Genomic DNA, 11,521 nt, shown 5'->3' with positions numbered 1-11,521 from the left:
CCAGCCACCCTCCCCCCATACCCACCCACATCCCACATACCCACCCCCCACAATATACAAGAATAAGACTTCATTTTAAGCTACTGTGCAGTCACCACTGCATACACTACACAAACACATGTAAATCAGGACAAAAGTATTTTTTGAAATCAAATTAATGGTGTAGATGATCACTTCTTAGAATATAATTTGATATTTTTCTGGTTCTGAGATAGCAAAACCCCTTGCTGAAAGGAGTACTTCTGGGGGCAAGGAGAGGGACTTCTGGTGGCAAAGGTCAGGGGTTAGGGTTTGGGACTTCTGGTCACAAGATGGCAACCGGGGGCGGGACTACCCATGCAGCCCTTGACAGCTTGCCAAAACTCAGTAAACATCCCTCCGCCCAAAATAATTGCCCACCCCTGAGATAGGGTTTAGCATCAGGGTCAAGGGCTAGGGAAAGCCCTGCTCCTGATACTAAAAATCAGCTGACAGGAGAGGGGGTTGCAAGGTTCCAAGAGTTTCCAGTTGCTGGGAACCTGGCAACCCTGAGCCCAGCAGCCTTTCCTGCTTTGGCCTGAAGTACCTACACTTTGTAGACATTCTGGGGCACAAGGATCTCAGGATGGAAGAGAAGCTCCACAAGGATTTCTAACAGCCATGCATGTGACTGGCCTATCTTGGGGCAGGCTCTCAGACTGGACCCACGACTATTGGGGGCAGAGTTCTGAACTGAACCCAGAACTATCAGCCCTAACAGCCCCAGGTCTCAAACCTGCAGGATCTGGGCTGGGGCAGCTCAGTAGTGGAGTTTGGACCACAGTAATTTTATGCCGCATCCCAAACATCACTCCTCCTGCCATACATGTCTGGACTGGCAGGAGACGTCATGTTTGGGAAGCAACATAAAATCCCTTCAATTCCAATTGCACCATCATTTTAACACCTGTCAGGTCACAGAAACAAACTGGTTTAGAGACATGAGCTTTCATGGGTAACAACCTGCTTTGACAGATGCGATGAAAGACCTGGCAGAGAGAGTTTTATAAGAATGGAAAAGGACAGAGGGAGGGAGCTCTGTTGATGAGTAACTGTGGATTGAGAGGCTCAGTTGTGTTCAGTAATGCAGAATGCCCAAAGAGCAGGATTTTGAATCAGTCAAGTTATGATTTACATAATCATGATATACATGTACATGTGAAAGCAGGTGCGTGTCCCTAAAACCAAACATACCTAAAGTTACCTAATTTTCCCAGATGATGTGGAATAATTTCTAAAGGCACAACTCTGAAGTTTTCCCTGTCCAGAAAATCCAGGCATTAGACAAGGATGGGCTGAAACTTTCACTTTTTTGAATTATTCATTACACTGTAACTTATAATATTCACTTTAACACAGTTGTGCACTTGATTAAATTATTTGCAATGATGAACTGAGCTGGTTTTCCTACAGCTGATACTAAGCATTTACTAAGAACATGCTTGGTTGGGCAACATGCAGTTTACAAAAGTCCACTTTGTAATCCCAAGCACTGGAGGCCTGTGTTTGTAGAGACAAGGGATACGCCTGAACAGAACAGCCTCCTGGACAGCAGCAGCCAACAGCAAACAAGAGGTCATGGTTAGCACTTGATTGCCTTCGACTTCCCAGTATGATGGATCTGGCAGCCATTTACAACTTGGTCAACAGGGAGCAGTCAGATCTGTGCCTCTGAAACCTCAGCAATATGCCTTTACTTGGCCACCCTGTCCCAGTTTAGGCAAGAGCAAAGGACTCATATTTCCCTCATACCAATTTTTTCTTCTGGTAGACAACTAGAATACTTCAGAAATCCTCAAGAAGTTTTGCTCCTTGCCAGTGGATGACATCCAATTTCAACAGTACTAAGAACAGTGACATTGTAATTGATACGGATTTTTCCAGAAACACACATTTTGGGATGAAACAGATGTGAGGGGATAAGCACCACTGCCAAGGGATTTAAGCATGAATTTATTTTTTCTAGTCCCTAACGAAATAAGGTCTGTTTTCTTCTGTTCCCTCCGAAGAGGTGGATATGACAGCTGACTCCATTCATTTTGAATTTCCCATTAGAACTGTGAGACAATAAAATTTAAATGTTGGGTTTCTACCTCATACACAGTGGCTGTATCATCACACCATAGTACCTTAAAGGTACCTGATCAGCTTAATTCCCTCAAATGGAGCAGCATTAATGTTTTCTGTTGCAAGTAGGAAAAGGAGCTGAACTGCAGTTCAACCATTTTCTACACAGATTATCTATGAGATTACAGGGGTGTAACATGGTTTTTGTTAGTGAAGCCTCATATACCATAAGAGTATAACTGGAATACCCAATGTGTTGCTCTTAGCATAAGATTATATTTCCACCTCATAGGCTACAACAAGAAAGCAATTAGGTTTTTGATCTAGTAGCTCCCTAAACAATTCAGTGCAGGACTGGGAAAAGGGGCACTATAGCAGAATTGCAGGGGCCAAATTCAGGACAAAACTATCAGTTGAGAAAGAAATTTTATTTCAAGCTTCTAAGGGGGTATTACAAACAATAGAGAATAAAAACATTAAAAACTATTTAAAAAGTAATTGACTGTCCCTTTAAAATAAAGATTCAAGCAGGTTTACAATGAAGAATGCTATTCAATGAAATTAAAAAAAATGTTTAAAGTATTGGTTTTGCTGTATTTGCTAATCCATTATAAAAAAGCTGGGCATAAATACTTCGTGCATTTATATGCATTATTTGGTGTTTCATATTATATAACTTGGTACAGTATTTAGGATATCACTGCAAAAAAGTTCAACACAGTGCATTTATAAATAATGGAGGCATTATAAATCACATTGCAAACATACCTTGCCATTTTCATTGTTACAAATTCAGTATTTCAGTGAATGTAGGAATAAAGTAGCTACAACAATCAATATCTTGACTTTATTTTTTTTAATATAAAAATTGCAGTTCTGGAAACCCACCCTCTTTCTTCCCCCTGCCCAAACATAATGCTTTACTTCTTAAAAATAAAAATAAAGTACTAATTCTATATACATCACATGTACCATACAAAAATGTATCCAAAGTTTCTATTGCTACCAAAGTGTTCTAAATTAAAAGTTACATATCCCCTTATTGGAAACAAAAGATTACAAGTTACAAAAAATCAAAATTACACACAAGCCATCAAATCATTTTATACAATTTCCAATACACTTTTCTCCCAAGCAGGTTGTCTTCTCATGTGCCTGTATAAAAATGCATAATAATATACTTTGTCAATTTTTTTTTCATTATAAAGCAAAATTAGTACATTTTCTACAATAAATAAAATATAGGGAGGCACATATATGAACAAAATAAAATCTATGGGAGATAGGTGGGATGTGATTTGGAAAGAAAATGTGCTCTATGGCTTTAAGCCAGATTTGTTTAAAACAAAGTAACCAAAAATTTAAAAGAACAAAACAAACCAGAAAAGGGAAAATAGAAAAAAAGAAAAACCCACAACCTATTTGGGCAACAATGGAGTGTTTTTGGTGATTTGCAGGTGATGTACATAGCATAATTTTACTCTTGATGTCTTTCTCACAAAGTACCCTCCAAAATAATGTTATTTTCTTTTTTAAAATACACATTTTTAATTGTAAATTTACATCAATCTTAAATAAGTGGTACTTTGTGCAAAGAGCAATGATTTACACAAAATTAAACATTCAGAAGTCTTTTCAGAAGCTACAAATTAAGGAAAAATGATACAAGCAGCACCATATTATATATATGATTTAGGCAAACATATATTTGATGTCATTTTTGATATTATACTTTAAAATTCACTAAGCACTGTAAGCTGGAAGAGAGTGCTTAGGTAACTATGTTTTGTTTAATGTAAAACCATGGAAATGAAAACCTACTCCCTCCCCAGTAATTTAAAAAAAAAAAGGAATTAAACAGCTACTCCTAAAAATCAGAATAAGTTAAGTGTTGAATATACATATATGTACAAAATATGAACACTATGAACAAGACATTAACAGGTTTAGTGGAAAACCCTCCAAACTACAACACAATGATAAAATCATTAATCAATATGGCAATGGTGATTTAGAAGAACTGCTCAACTCTTTCAAGTTTGCAGAACTCAGCCACTGAATCAATGATTAAGGGGTTATATCTTCAATACATTCTTTTAGACAAAGAGGTTAATTAAGCAAAGTTCAAGTCTGTAGCATGCCTTGGTAGCATCTTTGTTAGTCAATATCACTGAAGTCGCTGACTGGTTCTCCATGTACTCTACTCAGATGATTCATAGCACGATCAAAAGCAATTCTTACTGCTTTACGAATGCTTGAGTTACGACCTTCCATCATTTTTAACTTGTCTATGGTCTCATCAATCCCAAGGGGAACCATTTTGGATTTTGGAAGCCACTGCCTACAAAACATGATAAAATAAATAATAGGTTAAATAAAACAGAGACCAAGAGGATCGTCCTAACACAGGGTTGTCAACTGGGGGTATGTGTACCCCAAGGGGTACTTGAGAAGACCCTAGGGGGTATGTGCAGGCAGGGATGGAAACCACCATGCACCATCCCATGCTGCTGCACAGGTGCCACCCACTCAGCAGGACATGGGGGGCAGGGGAAGTTTGTACGGAGAGGTGGCCACCGCTCCACATTCAGCCACACACCACTCCCTGCTTCCCGCTCCATGTCCAGCCGCCAGGGGTATACTAATCCAAAAAGGCTGAAAACCCCTGTCCTAACATATTACAATAGCTCTTTCTTGTGACACACTGCAAAGGATTATAAGGATTATATATGTTTTAAAACAATTTCTATCAAGTGTTTTTGAAGAGGGGTTTGAAATCCCAGGTAATATCAAAACTTTTGAATTGAACAAGGAAAACTTTCAAATCCAACAGGCACTCCAGGAATGTAACTGATGGCAAATATGGGAGTCAGTGGTTCAGATTCATAGATGCTAGTGTCATAAGGGACCTCAACGGATCATGGAGTCTGACCCCTGCCTGGGCAAGAAAGACTGCTGGGGTCAGATGACCCCAGCCAGATGCCTATCCAGCCTTCTCTTAAAAACCCCCAACCTAAGGGAGAGCACCACTTCCCTTGGATGCCCATTCCAAATTCTGGCCACTCTTACTGTGAAGAAGTTCTTCCTGATGTCTAGCTTAAATCTGCTCTCTGCCAGTTTGTGACCGTTGATCCTGTTACCCCAAGAGGCACCCTGGTGAACAGAGCATCTCTGATTCCTTGCTAAGCCCCCCTAATGAATTTGTAGGCAGCCACAAGATCAGCTCTCAACCTTTTCTTGTGGAGGCTGAAGAGGTCTCAGTCTCTCCTCATAGGGCTTGTCCTGTAAGGCCCTACCCATTTGAGTGGCCCTCCTCTGGACCCTCTCAAGTCTGTCAACATCCTTCTTGAAGTGCGGCACCCAAAACTGGATGCAGTACTCCAACTGCAGTCTGACCAATGCCACACAGAGGGGAAGTATCACCTCTTTGGTTCTATTTGTCATGCATCTCCTGATGCACGATAAAGTGCGGCTGTCTTTGCTGATGACTTTATCACACTGATGACTCGTTCATCTTGGAGTCCACTATGACTCTGAGATCCCTTTTCACTTCTGTGCTGCTGAGAGGGTCATTTCCCAGCCAGTAGTCATGCTGGATATTTTTATGCCCAAGGTGCAGCACTCTGCATTTGTCCTTGTTGAACTGCATCCTATTGTGTTCTACCCACTTTTCCAACTTGTCCAGGTCTGCCTGCAATTGTTCCCTACCCTCTAGAGTGTGCACTTCATTCTACAATTTAGTATCATCTGCAAACTTGGACAGAGTACACTTCACACTCATATCCTAGTCACTGATGAAGACACCGAAGAATACAAACTGGTCAGAGACTGGTGTATAAACTGGTCAGAGCAATCCTGGAAACATCAGCAGGAAACTTTTTCCTATGCACTTAAAAGGATATAACAAGGTCATTAGGAACAGCCCACGTGGATTTGTCAAGAGCAAGGCATGTACCCCTACCAGCATACACTTTATATTTTAACTCATTAAATACTCATTATTATTATAATGACAATTAAATCTGCCATTATACAATTTCTCCTGTGTACCCCCAAGTTTGGGAACTCCTGATTTAAGCAATGAAAGAAAAAAAAAATCATCTTCAAAAACTGCTTAGTCAATCCGGTTTTCTCAAGTTTCACAAAATAGAAAAATATACTTGGTTAGGGGAACCGAGGAAGTATGTGTCTTAAAATAAAATGTTAATATTACTTTAAATTTTTGTGCTATGCGGGGAGAAGCTTCCAATGATTTAAAATGATTAAATGTTGATACTGGAAGCCCATTTAAGTGTGAACAAGTAGGAATAAAACTTTAAATACTGTGTAATAAATTTTGAACTCTCTGAAAATATAGAGAGAAACTGGAAAACTGTCTTCCAATCTAAATGCAAGTCAAAGAACTGCAGATGAATAGATGGGAAGTAAAAGGAAACAAGACAAGAGTGGCTAGGAGTGGCTAGCACAATAGGCAGTAGTTCAATCACTGCCCCCCCTTTTATTTTGGAAGCACCATGGAAAAAGTTCTGAAGAGCAATTTCAAGGGATGATAACGAGTTGGTATTGAAGAGGTTTATGGGACGCTCCTCCTAAATGTGCAGGGTAGCATTCCAAGTGGTCTGAAAATACGACAAATGATACAAAGTGGCCTCATGGGCTGTTCTGAAGTGAAAGACAAGATCTCGACAGTAAATGGACTGATAACTAGGGATATGGTTAAACTGGAGGGCTTGGAAAGTAAAGACAAGTAGTTGGTTTGATATGAAAGAAAAAAAGAAGCCAGTGGAATGATACTACACGGGTGATATTGTCAAAGCCAACAGGACAAGAAAACGTGCAGTAGCATTACAGTAGGGTGCAAAAACAAATAAAAGCTGATAAGAGCATGGATTTAGCTGTGTGGATGGATAGGAAACGCAGTATCTTAAGGATATTCCATGAAGGGATCTGCAAGATTCTCAGGCAGCATGGCCGTGAAGACCTAGAGCAAAGTTCAACTTGAAGAGGTTATGGACCTGATTTAACAGGAAGAGTGGGGGTGCTTCCAGCAACAATCAGGAAAGGAGAGAGTAAAGAAGAATTCTGGTTATTTTGAGCTTAAGTGAGATATCAAAAAGCATATGCTAAAAGTTTTTATTAGGGCAGAAAGGGCCAAATTCTAGTTTACTTCACAAGTACAAATGGTTATTTTCCAGATATTTACATGACATTTTACTGAGTTTTTGCAATAGGCTACATGCCAGCCAGGCCTCTACATGCTTGTAAAGTTCTACCTGGCAAAACACATAATAGGGGTAGCATGTACAGGACTATTATAATGAAACTTCCCAAGCTTTAGCCCATAGTTGAATGGTTAGGGTACATGCCTAGGAAGTAGAAGACCCAGGTTCTAGTGCCTCCACTGACTATACCCAGAAGCGGTTTGAAACTCTCTGCATTTGACTTCTCAGCACAGTGCTCATCCAGTCACAAGTCAGGCATAACCCAAATCATTTTCCCCAGTACCCAAGTATCTTAACCATAATGTTCATTATACAAAATGGATAGAAAGCAGTGGAGAAGTTTCTAAACTACTGGGAAACAAGTGTCTAGACCCAGGGTCTTGCCCCCTCTAGAGCTCTGCATCCATTTCACTGAGCCACACATGGTCAACATTGTTCTCATCTTTCTGGCCTCCTGCATCTCCCTCTGTTGGCTGTTCCCCTGAACCCATGAGTACCTTACCCTGCTCAGGTATAGGACTCTCCTGTTTTTTGGATACACAAATACATAACTGTGTAACTGCCCATCCAGTGTGCAGCCTACTGCATAAGTAGCTTCATAGTCATTTGTGTGTCCACACTGCACGAGTAACAGAATTGAAAATCGTGCATAAAAATGGTGAAAGTACAATTTATGTAGCTGAAGAACTTATGTGGCTTGGGTGTGTAAAGAGAAACAAAATTTGGCCTAGACTGTCTGGTATATCTTTGATAGTCTTAAGCATGGAGATAGTATCTTGTCCTTGTGTGTCTGCAAATGAGATTACCCACATATAAGTTACAGAGGAGGAATACGAAGGATGGAGGACAGGGCTCTGCAGTATCACCACAGGTTGCTGGGGAAGGGAATCAAGAGAGTCCTCTGAAGAACATACAAAACGAACAGTTAGAAAGGGAAGCCAAGCCATACCGCTGCATTTGAAGAAGAACAATCAGTTGTAAGAAAGTTCCTGAAGGATCAAGGATCACTAACAATGGAGTATTTGTTCTGAGCTTTGGCTAGGAAAATGGCACTGGCAAGCATGTTTCCAAGGCAGAGGATAGAGAGCAGAATTTTTATGCATCACATTCAACAGTAACAAAGAAGATAGCATAGCAAGGTGGCATCTGAAAAATCAAGTGGTTTTTAAATTAAGATGGAACGCACAAAGGGGAGTTATTTACAAGTAAGCAGAGTTTTTCAAGATACTTTGTCCACATGCAAACTCAGTTCTGGATATGTGAACAATCACTTCTTGACCTCCTGTAGGCTGAGATCAAGTGTGCTTCAAAAGAATTCCAGTTACTAGTAATTTACCATTCAAGTAATTGTCCACATATGCATTTTTACTTGTAAGTAACTCCAAAGTAGTGCCTGTCACATATCTGGAAGTGGGTCTCTAGGTGAGAAGCACTTGGAGGTGTGCTGAATGTGTCATCTACTTTACAGTACTCCACAAAAGCATAATGATCGCGAAGGTATGAACTGAGCTTTAGATAGTGAAGAGTCTCTCTGGAGGTGAACTACACTTTGGTGGAGTGGACAGGAATCACCTAAGGACAGTTCTGTTTGGCTGTCTGATAGCAAAATTTCACACAACCTGATAATCAGTTATGCATGTAAATGTACATTTACATTCCTTGACTATAGCTACAAGAACCCACGCAGACTTACGGAGGGGCTTACTCCTATGCAGTAATAGGCCAAAGTCTCCTTAACAGCCAGCATGTGTAGCAAAGACTCAGATGGCAGGTATGTGGTTTTGGGGGAAAATTTTCTGGTTAAGTGAAACTCAGTGATCACCTTAGGGAATAATCTTGTCAAGGAAAAAAAAAGTTAGCATGGGTGGACCCCTCTATGAAGGCCTGGATCTCACCAATCTTTCTTGTGAAAGTGACTGTTACCAAAAGATGCCACCTACCTGGAGAGGTGCAGCAATCAAAAGGTCACCAGTGGCTCAAGAAATGGGTGTATTCAAGCCATGACAGATAGGTTTTGTTACACATCTGACCCAGTCAAGAAACACCATTAACTCCCTACTATGAAAAATCTCAGATTTACTGGACATAAAAGTGTGACAATGTACCAAAGCAGCTGCAAGAAGAACCCTGATTTTGCTCACAGATGAGTTTTACAACTAATTGGCCTAACAGGTAGTCCAAAATGTTCTGAATCGAGAAAAATCAGATGAAGGAAGGTGCTTGGAATGTCACCAGTTGAAAAACCTAAGCTGGCAGGTAAGTTTGTCTGGTAAAGTAATTCCTACTATGGCTGAGGATGTTCTTGACAGGTGATGAACATCTGTGTTCTTCACTTGCCATAACTGCCATCCAGCATCCAGGCCATGAGATGCAATGGGAAGAGATCCAAATGGAATGAGTCATACTTGGACACAAAAAGCCTGGGTCAAAGGATAGTGCCAGAGAACACGATTCAGTGATGGACAGTATTTCCTTCTTTCTTGGCTGAAAGTGTATACACACTTCCAGATAGACGGTGGAGGAGCTGTGAGTGGCCCGATCCTTGTTGTGGCAGCACAGCCCCAGCCCTTCTCCCATCTGCCCCAAGGCACACGTGCTAAGCAAAATTCCTTTGCATGCCACACTGTGGCATATGTGCCGGGGGTTGCCAACCCAAGCTAATGCATACTTCTCCACAGGTACTACTAAAGCAAAAAGTTTCTGCTTAGAGTGTCAAGGGCTAAGCATACCCACAAGTGAGAATGTGCATATGAACAATTACTCAAAGGAGAAAATACACACTGTATCATAAAAGAAAGAGTGAATCAGAGGAGAGAGAGAGACCCTACTAAAAGTAAAGAATCACTGATGCGAGGAGATAGGAAAGAATATAAGAAACTTCTTTATCTGATAGGAACAGTCAAAGAGAACAGAAAGGGCAGGTAAACTAAGGGAAAAGGAAGATCATATTGCACTGTGTCAATTTAATCTTGCAAACAAACAAGCAAAACTGGAAGATGCTGTGTATAGAGAAAAAGTGGAGACAGGAATGAGTAGAAGATAGCAAAAAAAAGGAGGTTGAAATGGCAGCTTTTAAGGGTGCATGATAGAGAATTTTTGGGCAGATACTGATGGCTGATTATTAATGAGCCATATCAGCTGATACCAATCTGATTCCGATATGTATCCAGGAAGCATGGATTTATTTACCAGCGTCTGGCTGGTAAATCTGTTGTGGGGGAAGAGGGGAGGGAAGGGGCAGATTGAGGCCCCCGGGGTGAGGGAGGGAGTGCGGCTGGGGCGGACGATGCACAGCCAGGGGATGGAGCCGTAAGCAGTTTGTCGGGGGTGGGGGGGAGCAGGGGTGCATGCAGCTTCCATTGCTGAGCACACCCTGGGAGCCATGGGAGGTGTGTGCCCTCAACTCTGCATGCGGGACAAGGGTGGGCTACCGCTGCAGGCTAGGGTCTGGGTGGCACTGAGCTCTTCCCAGTGGTGGGGGCTAGGCTAGGGCTGTGCTCAGGGTGGGTGGTGACAGCACTGGGAGGGGTCTATGGGGGGTGCTGCAGCCACCCTCCCAGCACCTCTGCTGCCTGCCCTGAGCACAGCCTGGCTCAACACCCCTGCCGGGAAGAGTCTGGTACCACCCTGGCCCCAGCCTGCAGTAGCAGCCTGCCCTCGCCCCGTGAGCAGATCCGGAGGCACACACCCCCCGTGCCTCCCCTGGGGTGCATGCAGTGGCAGGAGTTCCTCCCCGCCCCCTGCCCAGACAAGTCATTCGTGGCTCCATCTCCCATTCTGCCCTGGCTGTACAGAGCCTGCCCTTGCCCCTGCCCCAGCCCCAATCCCTCCCCCACCACGGTCAATGTGCCACCCCCACTCCCCTTCACTCACAAGACTTACCAGCCAGACCCAGCTGCTCTCCATGCTGCACTCCTGGTGCCTGCATGCTGTGCTGTGGCTGCATGCATGTACCAGGCATTTATTGGATGGCATTATTGGCCACATCAGCCAAAAAAAAAGGCTGATTACTGATAAAGTCAATTTTCCTTATGTTGGTGCAGATCCGATATGGAACTGATGTATGAGTGCACCACTAGCAGCTTTGAAACTCAATTATGCCAGAGAAGTATAACTGTTTAGCACAAAAGACAGCAGAACCAATGGGGGAACAAAGGGGTGGAAATTGTACTACAGGATGTCAACATTTGCAGATGAAAACTGATGAAGAAAAC

At 42.1% G+C, this 11,521-nt stretch overlaps 1 protein-coding gene across 2 annotated transcripts in view; it reads right to left on the bottom strand.

Moving 5' to 3' along the window:
* Window positions 1–2,494: 2,494 nt before the first annotated feature.
* The window catches only part of BRD1 (bromodomain containing 1), a 93,692-nt gene continuing 84,665 nt past the window's right edge, over window positions 2,495–11,521 (bottom strand). For both annotated transcript variants that reach the window (XM_019509352.1, XM_019509353.1), the window contains exon 12: window positions 2,495–4,426. In XM_019509352.1, the coding sequence (XP_019364897.1) occupies window positions 4,243–4,426 (184 nt within the window). In that variant the 3' untranslated portion in view covers window positions 2,495–4,242. The remainder of the gene's footprint in view (window positions 4,427–11,521) is intronic.

Source organism: Gavialis gangeticus, unplaced genomic scaffold (genome assembly GCF_001723915.1).
Source record: "Gavialis gangeticus isolate Ggan-Ray unplaced genomic scaffold, GavGan_comp1, whole genome shotgun sequence".
NCBI classification, from domain to species: domain Eukaryota; kingdom Metazoa; phylum Chordata; order Crocodylia; family Gavialidae; genus Gavialis; species Gavialis gangeticus.
Note: the sequence above shows the minus strand (reverse complement) of the source record. Positions and strands in the feature narration are given on the sequence as shown.